The 20,451-nt window shown below is 36.0% G+C and overlaps 2 protein-coding genes and 1 pseudogene across 2 annotated transcripts; all 3 read left to right on the forward strand.

Moving 5' to 3' along the window:
- The first annotated feature begins 7,230 nt into the window (after positions 1-7,230).
- Positions 7,231-9,769, forward strand: LOC146999342 (uncharacterized). Its single transcript, XM_085811400.1, has 2 exons — positions 7,231-8,713; positions 8,808-9,769. The coding sequence occupies exons 1-2, from the start codon at positions 8,699-8,701 to the stop codon at positions 9,756-9,758; spliced, it is 966 nt and encodes a 321-aa protein (XP_085667526.1). The 5' UTR covers positions 7,231-8,698; the 3' UTR covers positions 9,759-9,769.
- LOC146999343 (DNA oxidative demethylase ALKBH2 pseudogene) lies at positions 8,087-8,620 on the forward strand (annotated as a pseudogene).
- A 2,545-nt stretch (positions 9,770-12,314) lies between the features above and the next one.
- LOC146999344 (uncharacterized protein F54H12.2-like) lies at positions 12,315-13,484 on the forward strand. The gene has a single exon (XM_085821061.1). It carries the CDS (start codon positions 12,315-12,317, stop codon positions 13,482-13,484), a length of 1,170 nt encoding a protein of 389 aa, XP_085677187.1.
- Positions 13,485-20,451: the final 6,967 nt, after the last annotated feature.

Raw genomic sequence — 20,451 nt, forward strand, 5'->3', positions numbered from 1 at the left:
CGTTCTTTTTCCTACATAGTACGACTGAACTCGCGTACTCACTATTTATAGGCGTTTTTATTTTGTTCTTTAACATTTCCTGAATATGTTCTTCTATGATTAGGTCTTTCTGTTTATCATAGCGATAAGGTTTAGTCCTACGGGGTTTGTCGGCAGTTAACTGTATCTGATGCGTAACTATTTGACAGCTGCCAGGCCGTTCTGAAAACAAGTTTGAAAAAGTACTCACCACTTGCTGGATGGCTTGCCGTTCATGGTCATTCAAATGGCTAAGGTCAACTTGCGGTTTTTGCACTGGTTCTACCACCCTCTGGTCCATCTCCAGCACAATAGAACTGTCCTGAAAATTCAATTTTGCCCTCGCGGCCCTGAAAATCTCCATACCTAAAATAAGTGGATTTTGAAAATTTTTTACTACAAAAATTAATACTTTGAGGCTTTCATCTTTTACCTGTATGTTTAAAGATAATTTCCCGATGCATTGACAGGTTTTTCCTTGCGCCGCTATAATTTCTGTGTTTTTGTTTTTAAATAATCGTAACCTATAAAAATTCTTCTTGAAAAATGTATCACTCATAAAATTACCTTCTGCTCCTGTATCGATGAGGGCTTCTACTGGTACATCGTGAACCAAGACTTGTATAATTGGTAGATGTGAGTTCTTTACGATGACCGTATTTAAGTGTCTTTTTGAGGGTTTTTTCAAATCTTCCGGGGTCTGGACCCTCGCGTTCACAGGCCCCTCTACTCGTTTAAAGCTTTCCTTTCAACTTCTGCCTTCTGGGTACGCGGACGTTTGTTTTCAAATTTCCTTTTTGGGCCTTGACCTTCGAGGTTCGATGAGTTAGCTTGATAGCTCTTTCCTCCATAAGAGCGGTTTGCATTTCTGGTCTGCTCATTTGAAGATTGCCTTCGGATACTTTGAGCATACGATGCCCCTCTAGCATTTTCCGCTATTCTGCGATTTTGAGACTTGGCCGCCAATTCGAAGAGCTCCTGCAATGTGCTTGGGTTTCTAATTTCAAAGTAATCTTGAACCGCAGGTAGCAATCTTGGTAAAATTATTTCAATAATCTCCGCGTCGGGTTTCTTCCCATACAGCATATCCGTCAGCTTAATTTTTCGCAGAATAAAGTCCGTCAACTCTTCTATATCCGGTTGATAGAAACTATATAGTTCGGCTTCTAGCCTTGCTCGATCTTTCACTATGGGGAAGGCCTTTAATAACGATTTTTTGAAATTTTCAAATGTATATGTCTGGCCTCCGAATTCCCCTAATAAAAATTTGCCTACATTCTTCCACCATAGCGCGACCTGTCCTCTTAGTGCAGATGTGGCGATGGCAACTTTTTGTCTTTCAGGCACAGGGTAGAGCTGAAAGTGATTGTCGAGGCTTTCTAGAAATATCGCCACCGAATTTTTTCCGTCGAAATTGACGTTTGGCTTGATTGACGCTCTCAAAGTCTGGACCACGTATCCAAATCCTTCCAATTGGCTTGCCATTTCTTGTTGTTGTCCCGCAGCTTCCATCTAATTTTCGGCCATTTCAGTTGGACAAGTGTTCGGGCGCCAATGTAAAGTTGCGCGCTTCCAACCTGCATGCAACAAAGTGGTGACTGCTGAGAACTGGAAATAGACCAAAGTCTTGAGAAGGGTTTAAATCCCTTTTATTCAACTTTAGAAGTTACAAATGCATGCTCTTGACGCTCACAAACTACGCCGACCCGGCGGTAAAATAAAAAATAAGAAACTGAAAAGAGATAATAACAAGTGACTAACTACGAGAGTAGTATAATTTTACGGGTTCTGGAACAGTTGAGTTGTTTTGCTCCTGCTGCATGGGAGTTCTGGAACAGTTGAGTTGTTTGTTCCTGCTTCTTGACGCGAGTGACGTCAGAGACCACGCCCCTTTTTAGAGGTGAGCTGTTTTCTGCTGGTTATTTTAGCGGAAATGACGTCATAAGGCATACTCATTTCCTAGTTTAGTTGTTTCACGATAGCTTCTATACCGGAAATGACATCACATCGGCATGGTATGTTTTTCGTTAATTATAATTCTGGTGTATGGAAACAATAGGACTTAATGAAATTTTACTTTGGAACAATGCTCTTGCGCTATAATTAAACATTTTAATAAATAATATGCGTCATTAAAGCAAATAAATTTTAATTATAATTTATATAAATTATTTAATTTATGAATATGAATTATAATTTGAATTGTATTCGAATATAAAAGAATTCAGCGGTGGAGCATGACGCCATTACTTTTGCGGTGGAGCATGACGTAATTACTTTTGCGGTGGAGCATAACGTCACTGTTTTGCGGTGGAGCAAACGATGGAGAATGACGTCATTGTTTTGCGGTGGAGCAAGCGATGGAGAACGGCGGCATTCATTGTTTTAGCGGTGGAGCACAAGGTTATTACTTTAGCGGTGGAGCATGACGCCATTGTTTTGCGGTGGAGCAAGAGGTTAATGTTTTAGCGGCAGCGATTGATGTTATTATTTTTGCGGTGGAGCAAGCGACGGAGAATGACGTCATGATTTTTGCGGTGGAGCACAAGGTTATTACTTCAGCGGTGGAGCAAGAGGTTAATGTTTTAGCGGCAGCGATTGATGTTATTATTTTTGCGGTGGAGCAAGTGGTAGAGAATGATGCCATTTTTTTAGCGGTGGAGATTAACGCCATTATTTTTGAGGTGGAGCAAGCTGGGGAGAATGAGATCATTGTTTTAACGGCGGACGACGATATGATTCATTCTGCGGTGGAGCAAAGTTTTCAGCGTACAGATGCTCTGAGAAATGACGTCATGGATTTAGCGGTGGAGCAAAGTCTTCCAGTAAGAAACTCATCGCGATGTCATGAGGGTTTGTCTGAACATGTTATGCTTTCTAAATGACGTCATTGCTTTTGCGGTGGAGAACTTTTTCTAGCTGAGAGGGTTCCTGAAGATCGATAACATCATTTAGCGGTGGAGTATACCTTTGGTGCAGATTGGGAAAGAAACTCTTACCCCGCCCCAGGGAAAATAGAAACTGTTGAAATTGTGCACGTAGCCCTTTGTGACGTCATGAAGGCTATCAGTGGTTAAAAATGTTTAAAAGGTGCGGTTCATGACGATATGGGACTTGAATAACAAAGGTGTTCACATTCCGACCACAGTGAAAACGTCCTTTCTCTTGTACCATATGGGGGCCTTGGAGATGAAATTAGAATAGTTAACAATGGAGGCCTTGTTGCAACAGGATTTGTCCTATCGTTTGAAAGAGACAGGATTACATTCGGAATTCGGTCTACCTGGGTTAAACCATTTAAAGGATGTTTGTACAACATCGTCATAGTACAGTGCTTTGTTCTCTCCTCCTTCAAACAGGTGTGTAAAAATAAAGAACAAAGGAAGGTTGCCATTGTCTGGAAGTGATAAACCAATACCTTTGAATGTATTGTGCTGAAGACACTATTTATGGCTTCCCTAGCAGTTCACCCATCATCAGAAGCATCTAGAAAGTGTGGTCTACTTAGTGAAAGTGAGTTGAAAGTGTTGATATTAGCCTTTTTTCTTTCCTGTGGATATTCTAGTAATTATATTATTTTTGTTATATTCTAAACCATCAACTGAAAGATTATGAATACTTATCATTGTGAAGAGTGTAAAAAATGTTTTTCTACTCATTTCAATTATAAAAGACATTATGCATCCATTCACAAACCTTATGCTTTTGTGTGTATATATTGTGAGAAGAAATTTAATAGAAAAAGTACCCTTGATCGACATACAAATGGCGTTCACTTAGGTAATGTTCATGCGTGTGAATTTTGTCAGAAACGTTACACACGATTAGACTCCCTTACTCGCCACAAGCGAAAGCATGATGAAGATAAATGTGCTATTGTTGAAACAGTAAAAAGACGGAAAGTCAGCCCAGACAGTGAAAAGCCTGTTTACGAAACTGAAATGAAAAATGATAAAATGAATCTAACTGAAGATGCGGCTGTCGCATTAGTTGCCGTAAGCTCTCAGTTACAGCAAAATCCGCAAGGAGGAGGAGGTACTAGTGAAGCTCATACTCAATTAGTTCGAACAACGAATACCAATGGACCTTCTGAAAATACTGTAAAGAGCGAAGAAAGAATAACAAATGTAAATGAGGTAGAAAAAAGTAAGGAAAATTTCTTAAAAGAACATGCTTTTAATAAGAGACTTCTCACTTACGCTTTGAGGAATATGGAAAATATCCTAGAACTGAAGGAATTTCTAAATTCCAAACGAAATGAAGTTTATTATCTAATTGAAGAAAAGCTTAAAGAAAACAGCGTCAAAATAAATTTTCAAGTTAATTGTGTATATGAAAGAAAAGTTAATGAAGAAGTAGTTGAAAAAAATTTTGCATTCAAGACGAAAAATAAAATTATTTTGCTACCGACAGATATCAGCGTAGTTTTTAATGAAGCCATTGATAAGTTAATTAAAGAAAGTGAAGACTTGGAAGCAAAGGATTCAGGATGGTCCCTGAAAGAAATTATCGATTTAGAGATAAGACTAAACAAATATATACCATTACGCGGTTCTACTTATTTAGAGCTTCCGCGAGCTTTACAAAGCAGAAAGGCCATTATCAATGTTAGAAATTTTGATAAAGAGTGCTTTCGCTGGGCTGTGATTTCAGGTTTGCAACCCGTGGCAAGCAATCCCCATAGAGTATGCCATTATATACCTTTTAAAAACTATTATAATTTTTCAGGTATCAGTTTTCCTACTAAGCCAGAAGATGTTAAAATATTTGAAAGGCAAAACGCTGTAAGTATCAACGTATATTCATTTAATAAAGATTTAATTGTTTATCCTTTAGTTATTACGAACAATCCGAAAGAAAAACATATCGATTTACTTTTTTTAAAATCTGGAGATAGAGCTCACTATTGTTTAATCAGAAACCTTTCTAGATTAGTATCAGGCCAACTTTCAAAAAATAAATGACGTAAATTTATTTGTAGACGCTGTTTGCTCTTCTTTCGCAATGAGAATGCGCTTGCAAGACATGAGGAATTGTGTAGTCTTATAAAACCGTGTAAAGTCATCATGCCAAGTAAAAATGAAAAGTGGTTAATCTTTAGAAATATTAAGCATTCCTTGCACATTCCTTTTGTTATTTATGCAGATTTTGAATGCATCGTTCAAAAGGTTGATACATGTCAACCGAATCAAAGCACTTCGTTTACGAATGTTATACAAAAACATATTGCAGTAAGTTTTTCCTATTATGTTGCATGCAAAGATAATCGATTCCAGAAACCGCCAGTAATTTACAGAGGTTTGGACGCTCCTAAAAAATTTCTAGATTGCTTGAGAAGAGAAGCGAAACTTATAGAAAATATATATAACAACCCAAAGCCGATGACTCCTTTGGATTCTATGACGCAAGAACTACATAAAAGAGCAAACAAATGTTATTTATGCAAAAAACGTTTTACTATAGCTTCTGATCCTAAAGTCTGTGATCATGATCATATAACCGGTAAATATAGAGGACCAGCTCACCAATCATGCAATTTAAAACTTCAGCTACCAACTTTTATACCTGTTTTTTTTCATAATCTCTCTGGTTACGACGCTCATCTTTTCATTAGAGAGTTAGCGTTTGATGATGCCCTCATACGGTTAATCCCTAATAACGAAGAAAGATACATTTCTTTTTCGAAGAAAGTGACTGAGAAACTAAGTTTAACTTTTATTGATACATTCAGATTTATGCCGGCGAGTCTTGAGTCGCTAGTGAATAATTTAACAGATGAAATGTTTACACATATAAGGAGGAATTTTAAGGAAGACAAAGTTAATTTACTTCTTAGGAAAGGGATTTACCCATATGACTATATGGATGATATGCAGAAATTTGAAGACAAATTTCTACCACCAAGAGAAAAATTTTTTAATCTTTTAAATGAGCAGCATGTAACAGAAAACGACTATGAACATGCGAAAAACGTCTGGAATACTTTCGATATAGAAAACATGGGAGAATACTCCGATTTGTACGTTAAAACTGATGTACTCTTACTATGCGATGTTTTTGAACAATTCAGATCACTTTGTTTGAAAACTTATGAATTAGACCCTGCATGGTATTTTACGGCACCAGGTCTATCTTGGGATGCAATGCTTAAATGCACTCAAGTCGAAATTGAGTTATTTGTTGATTATGACATGCTCCTTTTTATTGAGCAAGGGATAAGAGGTGGCGTATCTCAATGCTCTAAACGCTATTCTAGAGCCAACCATAAATATATGAATGAACATGATGATAAAAAAGAATCGCTATTTTTAGTATATTTGGACGCAAATAACTTATACGGTTGGGCCATGAGCCAGAAATTACCTCTAAAAAATTACCAGTGGTGTACTATAACAGATATTAATTCTATTCCTAATGATTCAAGTGAAGGATATATCCTCGAAAAGGATTTAGATTATCCGGAGGATATTCATGACGCACACTCTGATCTTCCTTTAGCACCTGTAAATATCGTGCCCCCAGATTCTAGGGAAAAGCGTTTGGTTTTAACCTTAGAACCCAAAATAAGATATGTGCTTCATTTCAAAGCCCTTAAACAATACATAGCTTTAGGTATGGTTTTAAAGAAAATTCACAGAGTTCTAAAATTTGAACAATCGGAGTGGCTGAAACCTTACATAAACCTTAATACAGATCTGCGTTCCAAAGCACGAAATAGTTTTGAAAAAGACTTCTTTAAACTCATAAACAACGCAATATTTGGAAAAACAATTGAGAATATCCGGAAAAGAGTAGATATTAAACTGTGCAGTAATGATAAAACAGCAGAAAAACTTGTGTCTGCTCCAAATTTCAAATACAGGACAATTTTCTCCTCTAATCTTGCAGCATTTCACATGAAGAAAACAAAATTAACTCTTAACAAACCAATTTGTATTGGAATGTCAATATTAGATCTGTCCAAGACGCTTATGAATGATTTCCATTATAATCAAATGAAGAAGAAGTATGGAGATAATATAACGCTACTGTATACTGACACAGATTCTTTAATATATGAAATAAGGACAGAGGACTATTATGAAGACTTAAAGGAAAGTATTTCTTTTTATGATACATCAGATTATCCCGAAAATAATATTTTTGGACTTCCGAAAGTTAATAAGAAAGTGCTTGGAAAAATGAAGGATGAAAATCACGGGAAGTTTATGATCGAGTTTTTAGGTCTTAAATCAAAAATGTATAGTTACAAAATTCAAGATGAGACTGATGAAGTGAAAAGGCTAAAAGGAATTAAAAAACAAACTGTCAATAGTAAAATCAGCTTTCAAAATTATAGAGATTGTCTATTTGGGAAAGAGTCTATGTTTGCTACCATGAACATGATTAGATCAAAACACCATAATGTTTATTCTGTGTGCCAAAACAAGCTAGCTTTGTCATATTCAGATGCTAAACGCTTCATTATGGAAGATGGTATCCATACGTTACCTTGGGGTCATTATAAAATTTCTTCTAACACCAGAGATCAATTATTAGTATAACAGCCAAATAAAATTTTGTGACGTCATTTAAAGTTCGTCCGTGATGAGGTAAGCAATTTTCTTTCTTGGTTGATGAAGAAAGAATTGCACTCTCTGAGATGAGTAAATTTTTATTTAATTTATTTATTTTTCTGTTTAGAGGATGTAATTGGTGAATATTGTATTATATAATTTTGATTAAGTACATTTGTTACCTTGGCTGGGAAAAAGATGCTATCCCTTCCCTCTCCCACTTTTTTTTTTAATTTAAAATACAGGATGATGTTTGCTTTTTCACCCTTTTCTACTTTTTGTACGCATCCGCCAAAGTGAAAGTTCGCATACCTATTAACCAATCAGCTTACTCTAAAAAAGAAAAGACGTCATCACCTATTAGCCTATCTGCGATAAGACCAAATAAAGAGTTCCAACATGAGGTACAATTGATTATTACCCCGAAGAGCAGTTCTCTAAAAGTTTCTTGAGTTGATAGCACGCTTATTTTTCTTTAGACTTTTTTTTGTTTGAACCTTACGCCGTGCAGTATGGATAATGGTCTTAATATCAAACTTTGTGAAGGTGTTTTACAATCACCCGATGAAGTATTAAAACAGTTAGAAAAAGATATTGTTTATTTACCTAAAGAGAATTCTCAAATACGTGCTAAAGAAAAATCTTTTCCGATTCCCCGAGAAATTGCTGCTTTTGGAGATCAAGGACTTACATACACGTTTTCAGGTATGAGTATTTCATGTCAGCCATGGACCCCTCTACTGTTTGAAATCAAGTCTTTAGTCGAACATTTGAGTGGTGCGAATTTTAATTTTGTACTTATCAACCGATACAAAGATGGTAATTCTTGCATTGGACAACATAAGGACAATGAACCATCTTTGGATAGTAATCATCCTGTATGTTCCCTGAGTTTGGGTGAAACGCGGACTATAGTATTCAAGAGGCAACAATTTCAGGATTATAGACTAGAACTGGTGAATAATTCTTTACTAATTTTAAGCTCCCCAACAAATGAACTTTGGACTCATGGAATACCTCGTCAAAAAGAACGAAAAGGTGTTTGAGTCAGCCTGACTTTCCGAAAGCTGCTATTACCTGGTAAAAGAAAGTTTGATGAGGATCACAGTCAACCTAAAAAAGTCATGAAAGATCAGAAGGTAAGCATAATGTTAATATAAGTTTTAAGGCACACAAAATTTAATTATTTGTTGCTATATCAGTTCCTTACTTGGTTTTTTAATTATTTTATAGGAAATGACATCTGACAAGCTATTGCCAGTGGATACACACCTGAATTCTGAAGGACCTCAGTTAACAGTGAATTCCCTTCCTCCAAATATGTTTCATCTAGGAGATCAAAATTTTGTCATCGTTTCGTGCTTCTTGGGTCATACTCGTGTTCATATTCGTCGTTATGGTACGAATGATCAAGGTTTTTTGTATCCGACGAAAGATGGAGTTTCGCTATGCCCATTAGTATGGAAAGAATTATGTACTCATTTAAACACTTTTGCTACCTTTGAATCGACTGATGATATATTTTTTGTTAAAAACGATCTGTGTGTTTCAACACAAAATGTGAATGGTAAAATAATCATATCCCTACAGAGACTATTTCAGAAAAAGGATTACAGTTTTCAGTTTGTTCCAGAACGTGTTTTAATGAAGAAAGATCAGCTACAGAAACTTGATAGAGAAAGTGATGCGATAAGCGTTCTGGTGAGAGAAAGTCTTATATCCCAAACTATGGATTATTTTACGAAAAGACAAATTCATGAATATTCATATACCGAAAGTGGTTTTTCAGGTGATCCGGACAGACCGCACGGATTTCAAGAACTTGAGGATTCTTTATGTGAATGTATAAGTAAGTCTATTTGTAACGCTATTTCTGAACTTTTTAAATGTTTTGCTTGTCAAATAGGATATGAATCAATGTTTATGCATACTTGCTTAAATTTGAAATCTGTAGAAAATTTTAAAAAGTACTTTGATCAAGCATTTTACACCATTAATTGGAAAGCATTGGCTAAGGACTTCGTCGAAGAAAATATTAATAACACTAATTTTGTTAAACTCATTTTTGATTATGATTTTTTCCAGTGCATTAACTTTAGTGATTTGTACAAAAAGATTGAAAATGTTTATGTTAAAGACGGAAAAACTTTGTTTGAATCTTTAGAAAGCACTGATGATGAATAAAAGTTGTTTTTGTTTTTTAAAATGTATCATTCATTACTTAGCCTTTGAGAAGTTACGTTTACTCTATTTTTCTTTTCAGTCTGGTTTAAATTCATTATAAATAGTTTTTTTATCTTCACATGCTTTAATTTATGATTGGTTTAATGTGTTAGATAGAGATGTTTTATGAATTCGAAGTAGATGTTCTAAATTTTAAATTTAACACAGAATTATAATTTTGAAATATATATATATTGCGGTTAGATCATAACAGCTGCTGTAATGGAAGCGATTCTATCTCAGACTTATCGAGATCCTCAAGTCCCTGCCAGTTTTGGTGGTATTACTGCTTTACATCATGCTTTAAAAGGTCGCGTGAAAACGAAAGACATCCAGAAATGGCTGCAAAGCAAGGATTCTTATACATTACACAAACCCGTGAGACACAAATTCCCCAGGAACAGAGTGATCGTAGGAAGCTTAAACGAGCAATTTCAGTCTGATTTAGTAGATATGCAATCATTAGCCTCTTTTAACGATGGGTATAAATATTTACTAACCTGTATAGATATCCTTTCCAAATTTGCTTGGGCAATTCCCCTTAAAGACAAAAAATCTACTTCAATCATATCCGCTTTCGAAAAAATATTTTCAGAACGCATACCGAGATCTTTACAAACAGATGCTGGGAAAGAATTTACCAATAAATATGTTCAAGACTTTTTAAAACGGAAAAATGTACGCTTTTTCACGACACATAATGCAACAAAAGCCTCTGTCGTTGAGCGGTTTAATCGTACTCTTAAAACTAAGATGTGGAAATACTTCACTGAAATGAATACGCGTAAGTATATTGATGTTATAAGCAAATTAATCCATAGTTATAATAATACTTGGCATCGCAGTATTAAGACAGAACCCGCATCGGTTACATTACAGAATCAAGAGAAAATCTGGAAAACGCTATACGGTCAACAAACGACACGGAAACAAGTCAGATCAGATTTAGAAGTGGGGGACACGGTTCGCATCAGCCGAGAAAAAATGCTCTTCGAAAAAGGATACGAACAAAACTGGACAAGAGAAATTTTTACAATTCATAAAATTATTCGCCGGATTCCTGTTGTCTATAAGCTAAAAGATTTAACAGGAGAAGTTATACAAGGGACTTTTTATAAGCAAGAACTTCAAAAGGTTTCTGACTCTGGTTATTATCCAGTAGAAAAAATTTTGAAAAAAAGGAAATCTCGCGGTAAAGTTGAATATTTTGTGAAATTTCAAGGGTACCCTGAAAGTTTCAATGCTTGGGTTGAAGACGTTAGAATGATATAAAAAGCCCATACATTCTTCCTACCTTTCATTTGAACGAAAAATGTCTTTCTTTGTTACACTGATAAGCGATAGCTCTACACACTTTTTCCCGGAAAATAAAATATCGCAATTTACCACTCAGCTTCCTTCTCCGATCGATTTAAATGGTGAGTGGGAATTATCTCTTGTGGACTTTATTTACCCGCATTCCTGGTATAACGTTCGAAAAGACAACAATTTATTTGGATTTGATTTGGGCGATGGAATATGGGAAGGTAGAAGAGTTCCTCCAGGATGTTATGAAAAGGTACCAGATTTATTAAAAGCTTTGAAAATACCATCGCATGAAAATAAAATTGAATTTAATTATCATCCTGTCACGAAAAAAGTGACAATTAAGACAGACGAACATTCTAAAGTTATTCTTCATGAAGGATTAGCTGAGCTTTTAGGATTCGAACCCGGTATTTACAGAGAAATTGTACAAAGTCCTTTCGTAGCCGATCCAAAAGTCTCTTTTCCTGTTATGTATGTGTATTGTGATCTAGTAGAGCCTCAAATCGTAGGAGATGTGCAAGCTCCATTATTAAAAATTGTCACCGTAGAAGGAAATGATGGTGATATCATAAACGCTCATTATCCCAGACCCTTTTACTTACCAGTCATCAGACAACACTTTCAGACTATACATATTGATATAAGACTTCATTCTGGAGATTTAGTACCGTTTGAGAGAGGAAAAGTTTATCTTGTATTGCATTTTCGTCTGAGACAAATTCTATAAAAGAAGCACCCATTTTAAAAGTGATTTCATTTTGATTTTATACTCAAAAGTAGAAGCATCACAATGTTGAAGCCTTACACGTGTTGCACGAAAAAATTTGAAGATTATTATGAAGAACAAGCCGGAAACGGACTACCTTATTATCGAGGAACTATTTTACAGAAAGGATATAGTATTGGAGGATTTTTTGCAAAACTATTTCATAGCGCTATGCCTTTTTTGATTAGTGGAGCTAAAACTAATGGCAAAGAAGCTTTACGGACTGGAACTATGGTTACAAACGATGTGTTATCAGGCGAAAATTTTAAAGCATCTCTGAAAACAAGATCTAAGGAAGCTGGAAAAAAATTAGCCAAAAAAGCAGCTCAGAAAACAGAGGAGATGATCGGTCGCGGAAGGTTTAAAAGGAAACGCAAAACCTCGAAATGCTTCATTTCATCTAAAGCCAGGAAAGCGCAACGACGCGACATTTTTGACTCGTAATGGCTTTTCTGTTAAAAGATTCTCCAGAATGTACAAAATCCGAATTGGATTTATTTTCATTACCTCCAACGCAAACTGTTATTGAAAGAGGTCAGTGGGTTGAATTTCATCCCGTGGCCAATGTATCAGAAGGAAGTCCTGTAGAGTTTAGTATTTCCGGAAGCGGAGATGAATACCTTGATTTATCACAGACTCAACTATATATCAAAGTAAAAATTTTAAAAAGTGATGGCAAGCCTCTCACGGCTGAAAGTAAAGTGGGACCTGTCAATCTATTTTTACATTCTATGTTTTCTCAAGTAGATATCAGTTTAAATGAAAGACTCGTTTCCTCAAGTAATAATACTTACCCTTACAGGGCCATGATTGAAAAATTACTTAATCATGGGTTTGATACAAAAACTTCTCAGCTTTCATCAGAAATGTTTTTTAAAGATACAGCAGGTCGAATGAATGTTTTTGATCTTAAAGATTCTCACCCTAATGAAGGATTCATCCAAAGAGCTGAAATGTTTAAGCTGAGTGCCTCGGTCGATATGATTGGCCGGTTACATTTGGATATGTTTCATCAAGAAAGGCTCTTATTGAATATGGTGGATATGAAAATTAAACTCATACGCAGTAAGCCTGAATTCTGTTTACTGGGTGCTGGTGAATTTAAAGTTCTACTTGAAAATGCCTCTTTATTTGTAAGAAAAGTGAGAGTCAGTCCTGGTGTTGTTCTAGGGCATGCAAAAGCCTTAGAAAAATCAACAGCCAAATATCCAATTAATAGAGTGCTCTGCAAAGCGTATTCCATTCCCACAGGAAACATGAGTTTTGTTCAAGACAATATTTTCATAGGACAAATGCCTAATCGTATTGTGGTGGCATGTATTGATAATGATGCATTTAACGGAAACTATAAAAAGTCTCCTTTCGAGTTTAAACATTATAATATTAACTTTATTGGAGTTTATATAGACGGTCAACCTGTGCCTCATAATCCACTACAACCGAATTTTGATAAAAATCAATTTATACGAGCTTATCACAATTTATTTATAAATGCGGAAGACAAGGGTCTTTATCTTTCGCGATCAGAATTTTCAGAGGGATATTCTTTATTTCGCTTTGATTTGTCACACGACTTGTGTGATGGTTCCCTATTTAAATCTCGTTCGGCATAGCAACTTAAGATTAGAAATAAAATTTGGCACTCCCTTACAGCAAACTGTTTCTTTAATAGTGTATGCTGAATTTGAAAATTTAATAGAAATTAATAAAGCTCGAAATATTCTTTATGACTTTGGAAACTGATGAATTCATCAGAGATTCATCACATCTTATCTAGAGATCCTGTTTCTCTGAGATGTTATGCGGGTGTTTTTCCTTGTGACAAAATACCTGTAATTCAAAATTTCCCTTGCGCTTTGGTGCTAAACACTGACAAGCATGATAAAGAAGGCACTTACTTACTGGCTTGCTGTCTATGTTATAAACAAGCAAACTCTTGAATTTTTTGATTCTTATGGACTTCCCCCTGAAGCATACGGAGAAGATATAACCAAATTTGTCAAGAAATATCATAATGTTCATTGGAACAAGACTTCTTTTCAAAGTCTGACTTCTAATGTATGTGGACAATATTGTATTTATTTCATTATAAAACGATGTCAAGGCTTTTGTATGAAAGTAATTGTATCGCAGTTAGCCGGAAGGAAAAGTGATTTTCGAATATTTCAGTTTGTCAAAAAACGATATGGTGTAAACATGCTTTTTAGAAAATAAACCATTTTTGTTCTTTTTTTTTTAAAGAATTATGTGTATGTGCTTTCTCTCCTTTATTTCTATATATATATATATATACGAGGGCCATCCAGGAAGTAGATTACGTTTCCGTCTGTGTCCGCTAGGGGCGGGGCTAGCGCGGCCATCTTGGGGTCAGAGCGTTGCGCAGCTCAGTCTGCATCTAGTCGTGCTAGTGAGAGGTTCGTGCTGTGCTCCGTTCAGATACTGTGACGGTTTGAAATGTCTGCGTTAATTGAAAATCCCGCGAGCTGCGAGGTGCGCTCAGTAATAAGGTTTCTGACTGCAAAAAACTGTAAACCGATAGAAATCTATCGGCAGCTTCGTGAAGTGTATGGGGACAACATTATCACTGAAGGTGGAGTGCGTCAGTGGGTCATAAGATTTCAAAATGGCCGAACCAATGTTCACGACGAAGATCGAAGTGGGAGACCCAGCATAGTGACCGCCGAACTTCTCGAAAAAGTCGATGCTAAAGTCCGTGAAAATCGAAATTTCACAATAACGGAACTTTCTTTGAGTTTTCCACTAATTTCGCGAAGTTTGTTGCACGAAATCATCAGCGAAAAGCTTGGTTACCACAAGTTTTGTGCAAGATGGATTCCAAAAATCTTGACAGAGGACCACAAAAATCAGCGAATGGCTGCAGCGTTGAACTTTTTGGACGCTTACCATAAGGATGGTGACTCTTTACTCGATCGCATCGTTACTGGTGACGAAACATGGGTGAAACATGTGAACTGTGAAACGAAATTGCAATCAATGCAGTGGGGGCACACAAGTTCTCCCCAAAAACCCAAGAAATGCATGCAAACAATGTCGGCAAGGAAGATGATGGCGACTGTTTTTTGGGACAGAAAAGGTGTAATTTTGGTGGACTTCCTGGAAAGAGGCACTACAATAAACTCTCAAAGTTATTGCCAAACTCTCCAAAAACTCAGAAGAGCAATTCAAAATAAGCGCAGAGGAATGTTGAGCTCTAAGATCTTGTTGATTCACGACAACGCCCGGCCCCACACGGCAAATGTCACTCGTAAAGTTCTTGAATCTTTTAAGTGGGAGTTGTTTCCTCATCCGCCGTACAGTCCCGACCTGGCACCGAGCGACTTCCACCTATTCCCAGCCAATGAAGAAGTGGCTGGCTATGCAGCGTTTTGATGACGACGCACAGCTGCAAGAAGAGGTAACGAAGTGGTTGAAGGCGCAGGCGGCCGAATTTTTCGACGAAGGAATTTCCAAGCTCGTACATCGCTACGATAAATGCCTTAATTTGTATGGTGACTATGTAGAAAAGTAGTATTTGAGTGTGGCTTTCATCTGTATATAATAAAATTTGTTTCCTATACTTTGTTTATTTTTTTATTCCAAAACGTAATCTACTTTCTGGATAGCCCTCGTATATATATATATATATATATATATTTCACATTTTCTTTTTATTCTGTCATTACGGAGCTGCCATTTCCCTTTTCGTTTATTCGAGCTTCGATAAAAGAAAAGGGAAGCCCACACTTTTAGTACGTAAAATATTTATGTAGAAAGGCTTCTATAAAAGTGTTGAGGTAATTCACAAAGAATCATAAGAGCGAACACTGTGACAACTTAAAGCAGCAGATTTTGTGTAAAGTATAAATATCAAAACATTTATTTACAGTTATCATTCAAAAGATGGAACTGCCTAAGTTAGTCCATCCTTCTACTTGTCTCATCAGCGGTCCTACGGGTTCCGGAAAAACTATTTTTGTTAAGAAATTGATAGACCACCAAATGTTTGATCCTATGCCGTTAAATATAGTTTATTGCTATGGAAGTTATCAGCCGCTTTTCAATTCAATAAAAAATGTAAAATTTGAAGAAGGACTGCCCTCTAATCTCCAATCATTACAAAATGCTTTAATTATTATAGACGATTTAATGTCTGAGCTAGCAAGCGATACCCGTTTAAGCAAGCTTTTTACAAAAGGAAGTCACCACCGAAAACTCTCAGTTATCTTTATAACGCAAAACCTTTTTCATCAAGGCAAAGAGATGCGAAATATCCACTTAAATTCGCATTACATTGTCATATATAAAAGTCCTAGAGATAAAAGTCAAATCATGCATTTAGCTAGACAAATGTTTCCATGGAAACTGAAGGCCTTTCAAGAAATCTTTCAGGATGCTACTTTGTCTCCTTTCAGTTATTTGCTAATGGATTTACGACCTGAAACAAACGAAAGTTTGCGTCTGCGCAGTGGTATATTTCCAGGAGATAAGCATCGCTAAGTCCCTTAATGTCACTTGACGTCGAGCTGTTAACATGTCTTCTAGAATTGTTATTGACTTTCAACTGAAGCCTCATTGTTACATTGTGAAAGAATTCGCATTTTTCTCCGTACATGAAGGACATCATGCCTGCTGGTCATTTCTACCCCCTCATTCATGGGAAAAATTGTCGCTCCCTCAACAAAAGTGTTTTTCATGGGTGATTAGAAATCGCCATAATTTGAGTTGGAATGATGGTATTCTACCTTATACCATGCTTCGTATTATTTTACAGTACTTATCATCAGTTTATTCTGACATATATGTGAAAGGTTTGGAAAAGAAAAAAATTTTAGAAAATCTGTTATGTCGAGACATTATAAGTTTGGAAAGCCCCAAAATAGAAAATTTAGAAAAGAAACGTTCATTAATATGCTCGTATCATTCTTCTGGATTTAACTGCTGTGCCTTAACCAAAGCCGCCGGTTTTGCAACCTTTATAAAAGAAAGTATGCAATAAGGAGAATTCATTTACGTTCAGAATGTCTCATCAGAAGGATGTAGATTATCTAAAGCTCTTAGGAAAAAGTCGAACAAAAGCAGCTGTTCTAAAAAAGTGTCCCAACTATCTCATCAAATCCGTTTGTGAATGTGTGTTAAATCTTTTGAAAGGAAACATTCCCATCAATAAACGCACCAAAAATCGAATCTCTCCTTTTAAAAGAATCTTAAGAAAATTAGCTGATAAAAAATTACCTCTTTTTAAGAAAAGACGTCTCTTAGTTCAAAAGGGCGATGGCTTTTTATCGCTTCTCATTCCAGCAGCCGTAAGCGCCTTATCATCGTTAATCCATGGAACATAGTAAGAAATTTGCTTTGGTACCCCTGGATCGCATGCAGCATTTTGCGGATGAACATGTGAGTGATTTAGATTCTCAGATTCAACATATCTTAAAAAGGAAAATGGACGATGAGGAAAAGGCAAAGATGTACATACAGGTTTTACAAAAATATGTGACGTTTCCTAACGTTAATGCTGTTAAAGTTTCTGAAGTAGAACCTCTCGAAGAATCTTCTGAGAGACGTTTTGATATAGAAAAGGAAATCATTAAGGCAGTTCCTGTCAAACAGAAAACAACTGCAGAGAAAATAATAAATTTTTTAAAACAACATCAGGTTTCTTGGACGCCGAACAAAGAACTGATACTGGATGGTAACGTGTTTCCTGGCTCAAATATTGTACAACTCATAAATTTTCTGTTAAGAAATATAGCTCGAAGGCCTGCTGCCTTCGAACAATTTAAAGAAATGCTAAATATAAACAACTTTCCTAAAGAATTTATAAAAAATAAGCATTTACTGATTACAAAAACTATGTATGCTAGACCTAAAATAACCAAAAAGAAACTATCCTCAAAAAGGTGGTTGAAATTGTGAACAAAAAAGAAAAGGTTTGTAACATTAATTGGTATTTGAAATATGAATAAAAGAAATAATATCTTATTATTTTTTGGTTATCTTTTTATTATTAACACAACACACTTAACTTGCGCTTCTTAATAGAGCTTAATTCCTTTTCCACGTCGAAAAATAGAATATTATACAAATCAGTAATTTTTCTTCAAGATAGTTTAAAAATTTTTTTATAATAATTTACATTGGTTATTCTTTCATGCTAGGACTAGCTGAGGACCATTCCTTTATTCTTTTATTTTTATGCACCTGTTTAAAGAAAGGGAGAACAAAGCAGTGTACTATATTCAGAAAAGCCTTCATGACGTCACAAAGGGCTACGTGCACAATTTCAACAGTTTCTATTTTCCCTGGAGCGGGGTAAGAGTTTCTTTCCCAATCTGCACCAAAGGTATGCTCCACCGCTAAATGATGTTATCGATCTTCAGGAACCCTCTCATTCATAGAAAAAGTTCTCCACCGCAAAAGCAATGACGTCATTTAGAAAGCATAACATGTTCAGACAAACCCTCATGACATCGCGATGAGTTTCTTACTGGAAGACTTTGCTCCATCGCTAAATCCATGACGTCATTTCTCAGAGCATCTGTACGCTGAAAACTTTGCTCCACCGCAGAATGAATCATATCGTCCTCCGCCGTTAAAACAATGATCTCATTCTCCCCAGCTTGCTCCACCGCAAAAATAATGGCGTTAATCTCCATCGCTAAAAAAATGGCATCATTCTCTACCACTTGCTCCACCGCAAAAATAATAACATCAATCGCTGCCGCTAAAACATTAACCTCTTGCTCCACCGCAAAACAATGACGTCATGCTCCACCGCTAAAGTAATAACCTTGTGCTCCACCGCTAAAACAATGAATGCCGCCGTTCTCCATCGCTTGCTCCACCGCAAAACAATGACGTCATTCTCCATCGTTTGCTCCACCGCAAAACAGTGACGTTATGCTCCACCGCAAAAGTAATTACGTCATGCTCCACCGCAAAAGTAATGGCGTCATGCTCCACCGCTGAATTCTTTTATATTCGAATACAATTCAAATTATAATTCATATTCATAAATTAAATAATTTATATAAATTATAATTAAAATTTATTTGCTTCAATGACGCATATTATTTATTAAAATGTTTAATTATAGCGCAAGAGCATTGTTCCAAAGTAAAATTTCATTAAGTCCTATTGTTTCCATACACCAGAATTATAATTAACGAAAAACATACCATGCCGATGTGATGTCATTTCCGGTATAGAAGCTATCGTAAAACAACTAAACTAGGAAATGAGTATGCCTTATGACGTCATTTCCGCTAAAATAACCAGCAGAAAACAGCTCACCTCTAAAAAGGGGCGTGGTCTCTGACGTCACTCGCGTCAAGAAGCAGGAACAAACAACTCAACTGTTCCAGAACTCCCATGCAGCAGGAGCAAAACAACTCAACTGTTCCAGAACCCGTAAAATTATACTACTTACGAGGCTCTCTAAACGTAACTAACCTCACCGCGTTCTAAAATACCGCTGATAATTCAGCAAACTCTGAATATTACGTTGAAAGATTAACAATTTGCCGAGGCAAGCACACAGGCCGAAACGCGTGGTTCTTCAATTTCTAACTAGCCACCTCCACACTCGTGAAGCAAGAAAGCACACTTTCGAACTCGTTTCCCTTCTATTTAACTCAGAATACTTCGGCTGATAATTTGAATCCTTGCGCGTTCTACTAAAATTTACATACTCTGGCATTGGCAATTCCAGGGCAAAGTAAGGCTTGACAGGAAAGATAGTTTAAACTTAAAATAAATGTTAGTTAAAATAAATATAAACCCTACAACTTGTTCGGCATGTTACTTTATTACTGTTGTTATTTTAATTACTGTTTGTACTCCGTGATACTAAGCAGAGCTTACGAATGCTTTTGTGGGAAACTCCAGTTATCAAGCTATCATCGGTTCTGTGTGCATTCAATCCGTTAAGTACCCATGCGCACACATTATTTTCAGAAATGAAGCGATTTTATGTTTCGTTGATTTCAAGTACCATTTAAAATAGTGGCAGAAGGGAAAACATTGCTGAACACTGGTTAGGAAAGTAAAATGAACCTTACAAGTATACTAAAAAAAATTTTAATCGAAAAGATTTGGAAAACATATTGCCGCACCGCATCATATTGTCATCCACAGTTAGTTCATGTGCAATTTTTGAGCTAGATAGCTTATTGGGAACTAGTTTAAAAAATCAATGACAAAGTTTTTACTGTAGTGACAAAAGCAGGAGCGAATTTTAAAAAAAGTGTTTACGACAACATGGCTAGTTAAAAAAAAGAAATTCTGAAAGTCACCCTAATGAATATATTTTCGACGTTCTTTTTTAAGAGTTTGTTCTATCATCTATAAAAATTTCGGAGCTTCATATCCGATGCATTTTTAGATGTTGAACTTTTAAAATAATTAATGTGAAACAGTCGGGAAAATACAGCGACATTCGAAAATACCCCCTCCCCCCAAAAAAAAAGAATTAAGTTGAAAATTTCATATAAATTTTATTTAAAAGAACCTTTCCGCTGTACCTGATGGTGCAAACAAAAATATCCCATAAATATCAGCAAGTAATATTCTAATATTTTTAGA

Source organism: Stegodyphus dumicola, chromosome 1 (assembly GCF_044657685.1).
Source record: "Stegodyphus dumicola isolate Sdum_Otavi_A_Nest chromosome 1, ASM4465768v1".
Classification (NCBI taxonomy): domain Eukaryota; kingdom Metazoa; phylum Arthropoda; class Arachnida; order Araneae; family Eresidae; genus Stegodyphus; species Stegodyphus dumicola.

Coding starts and splice junctions, on each gene's coding strand:
- LOC146999344 (XM_085821061.1), top strand. CDS start 12,315: ATGGCTTTTCTGTTAAAAGATTCTCCAGAATGTACAAAATCCGAATTG.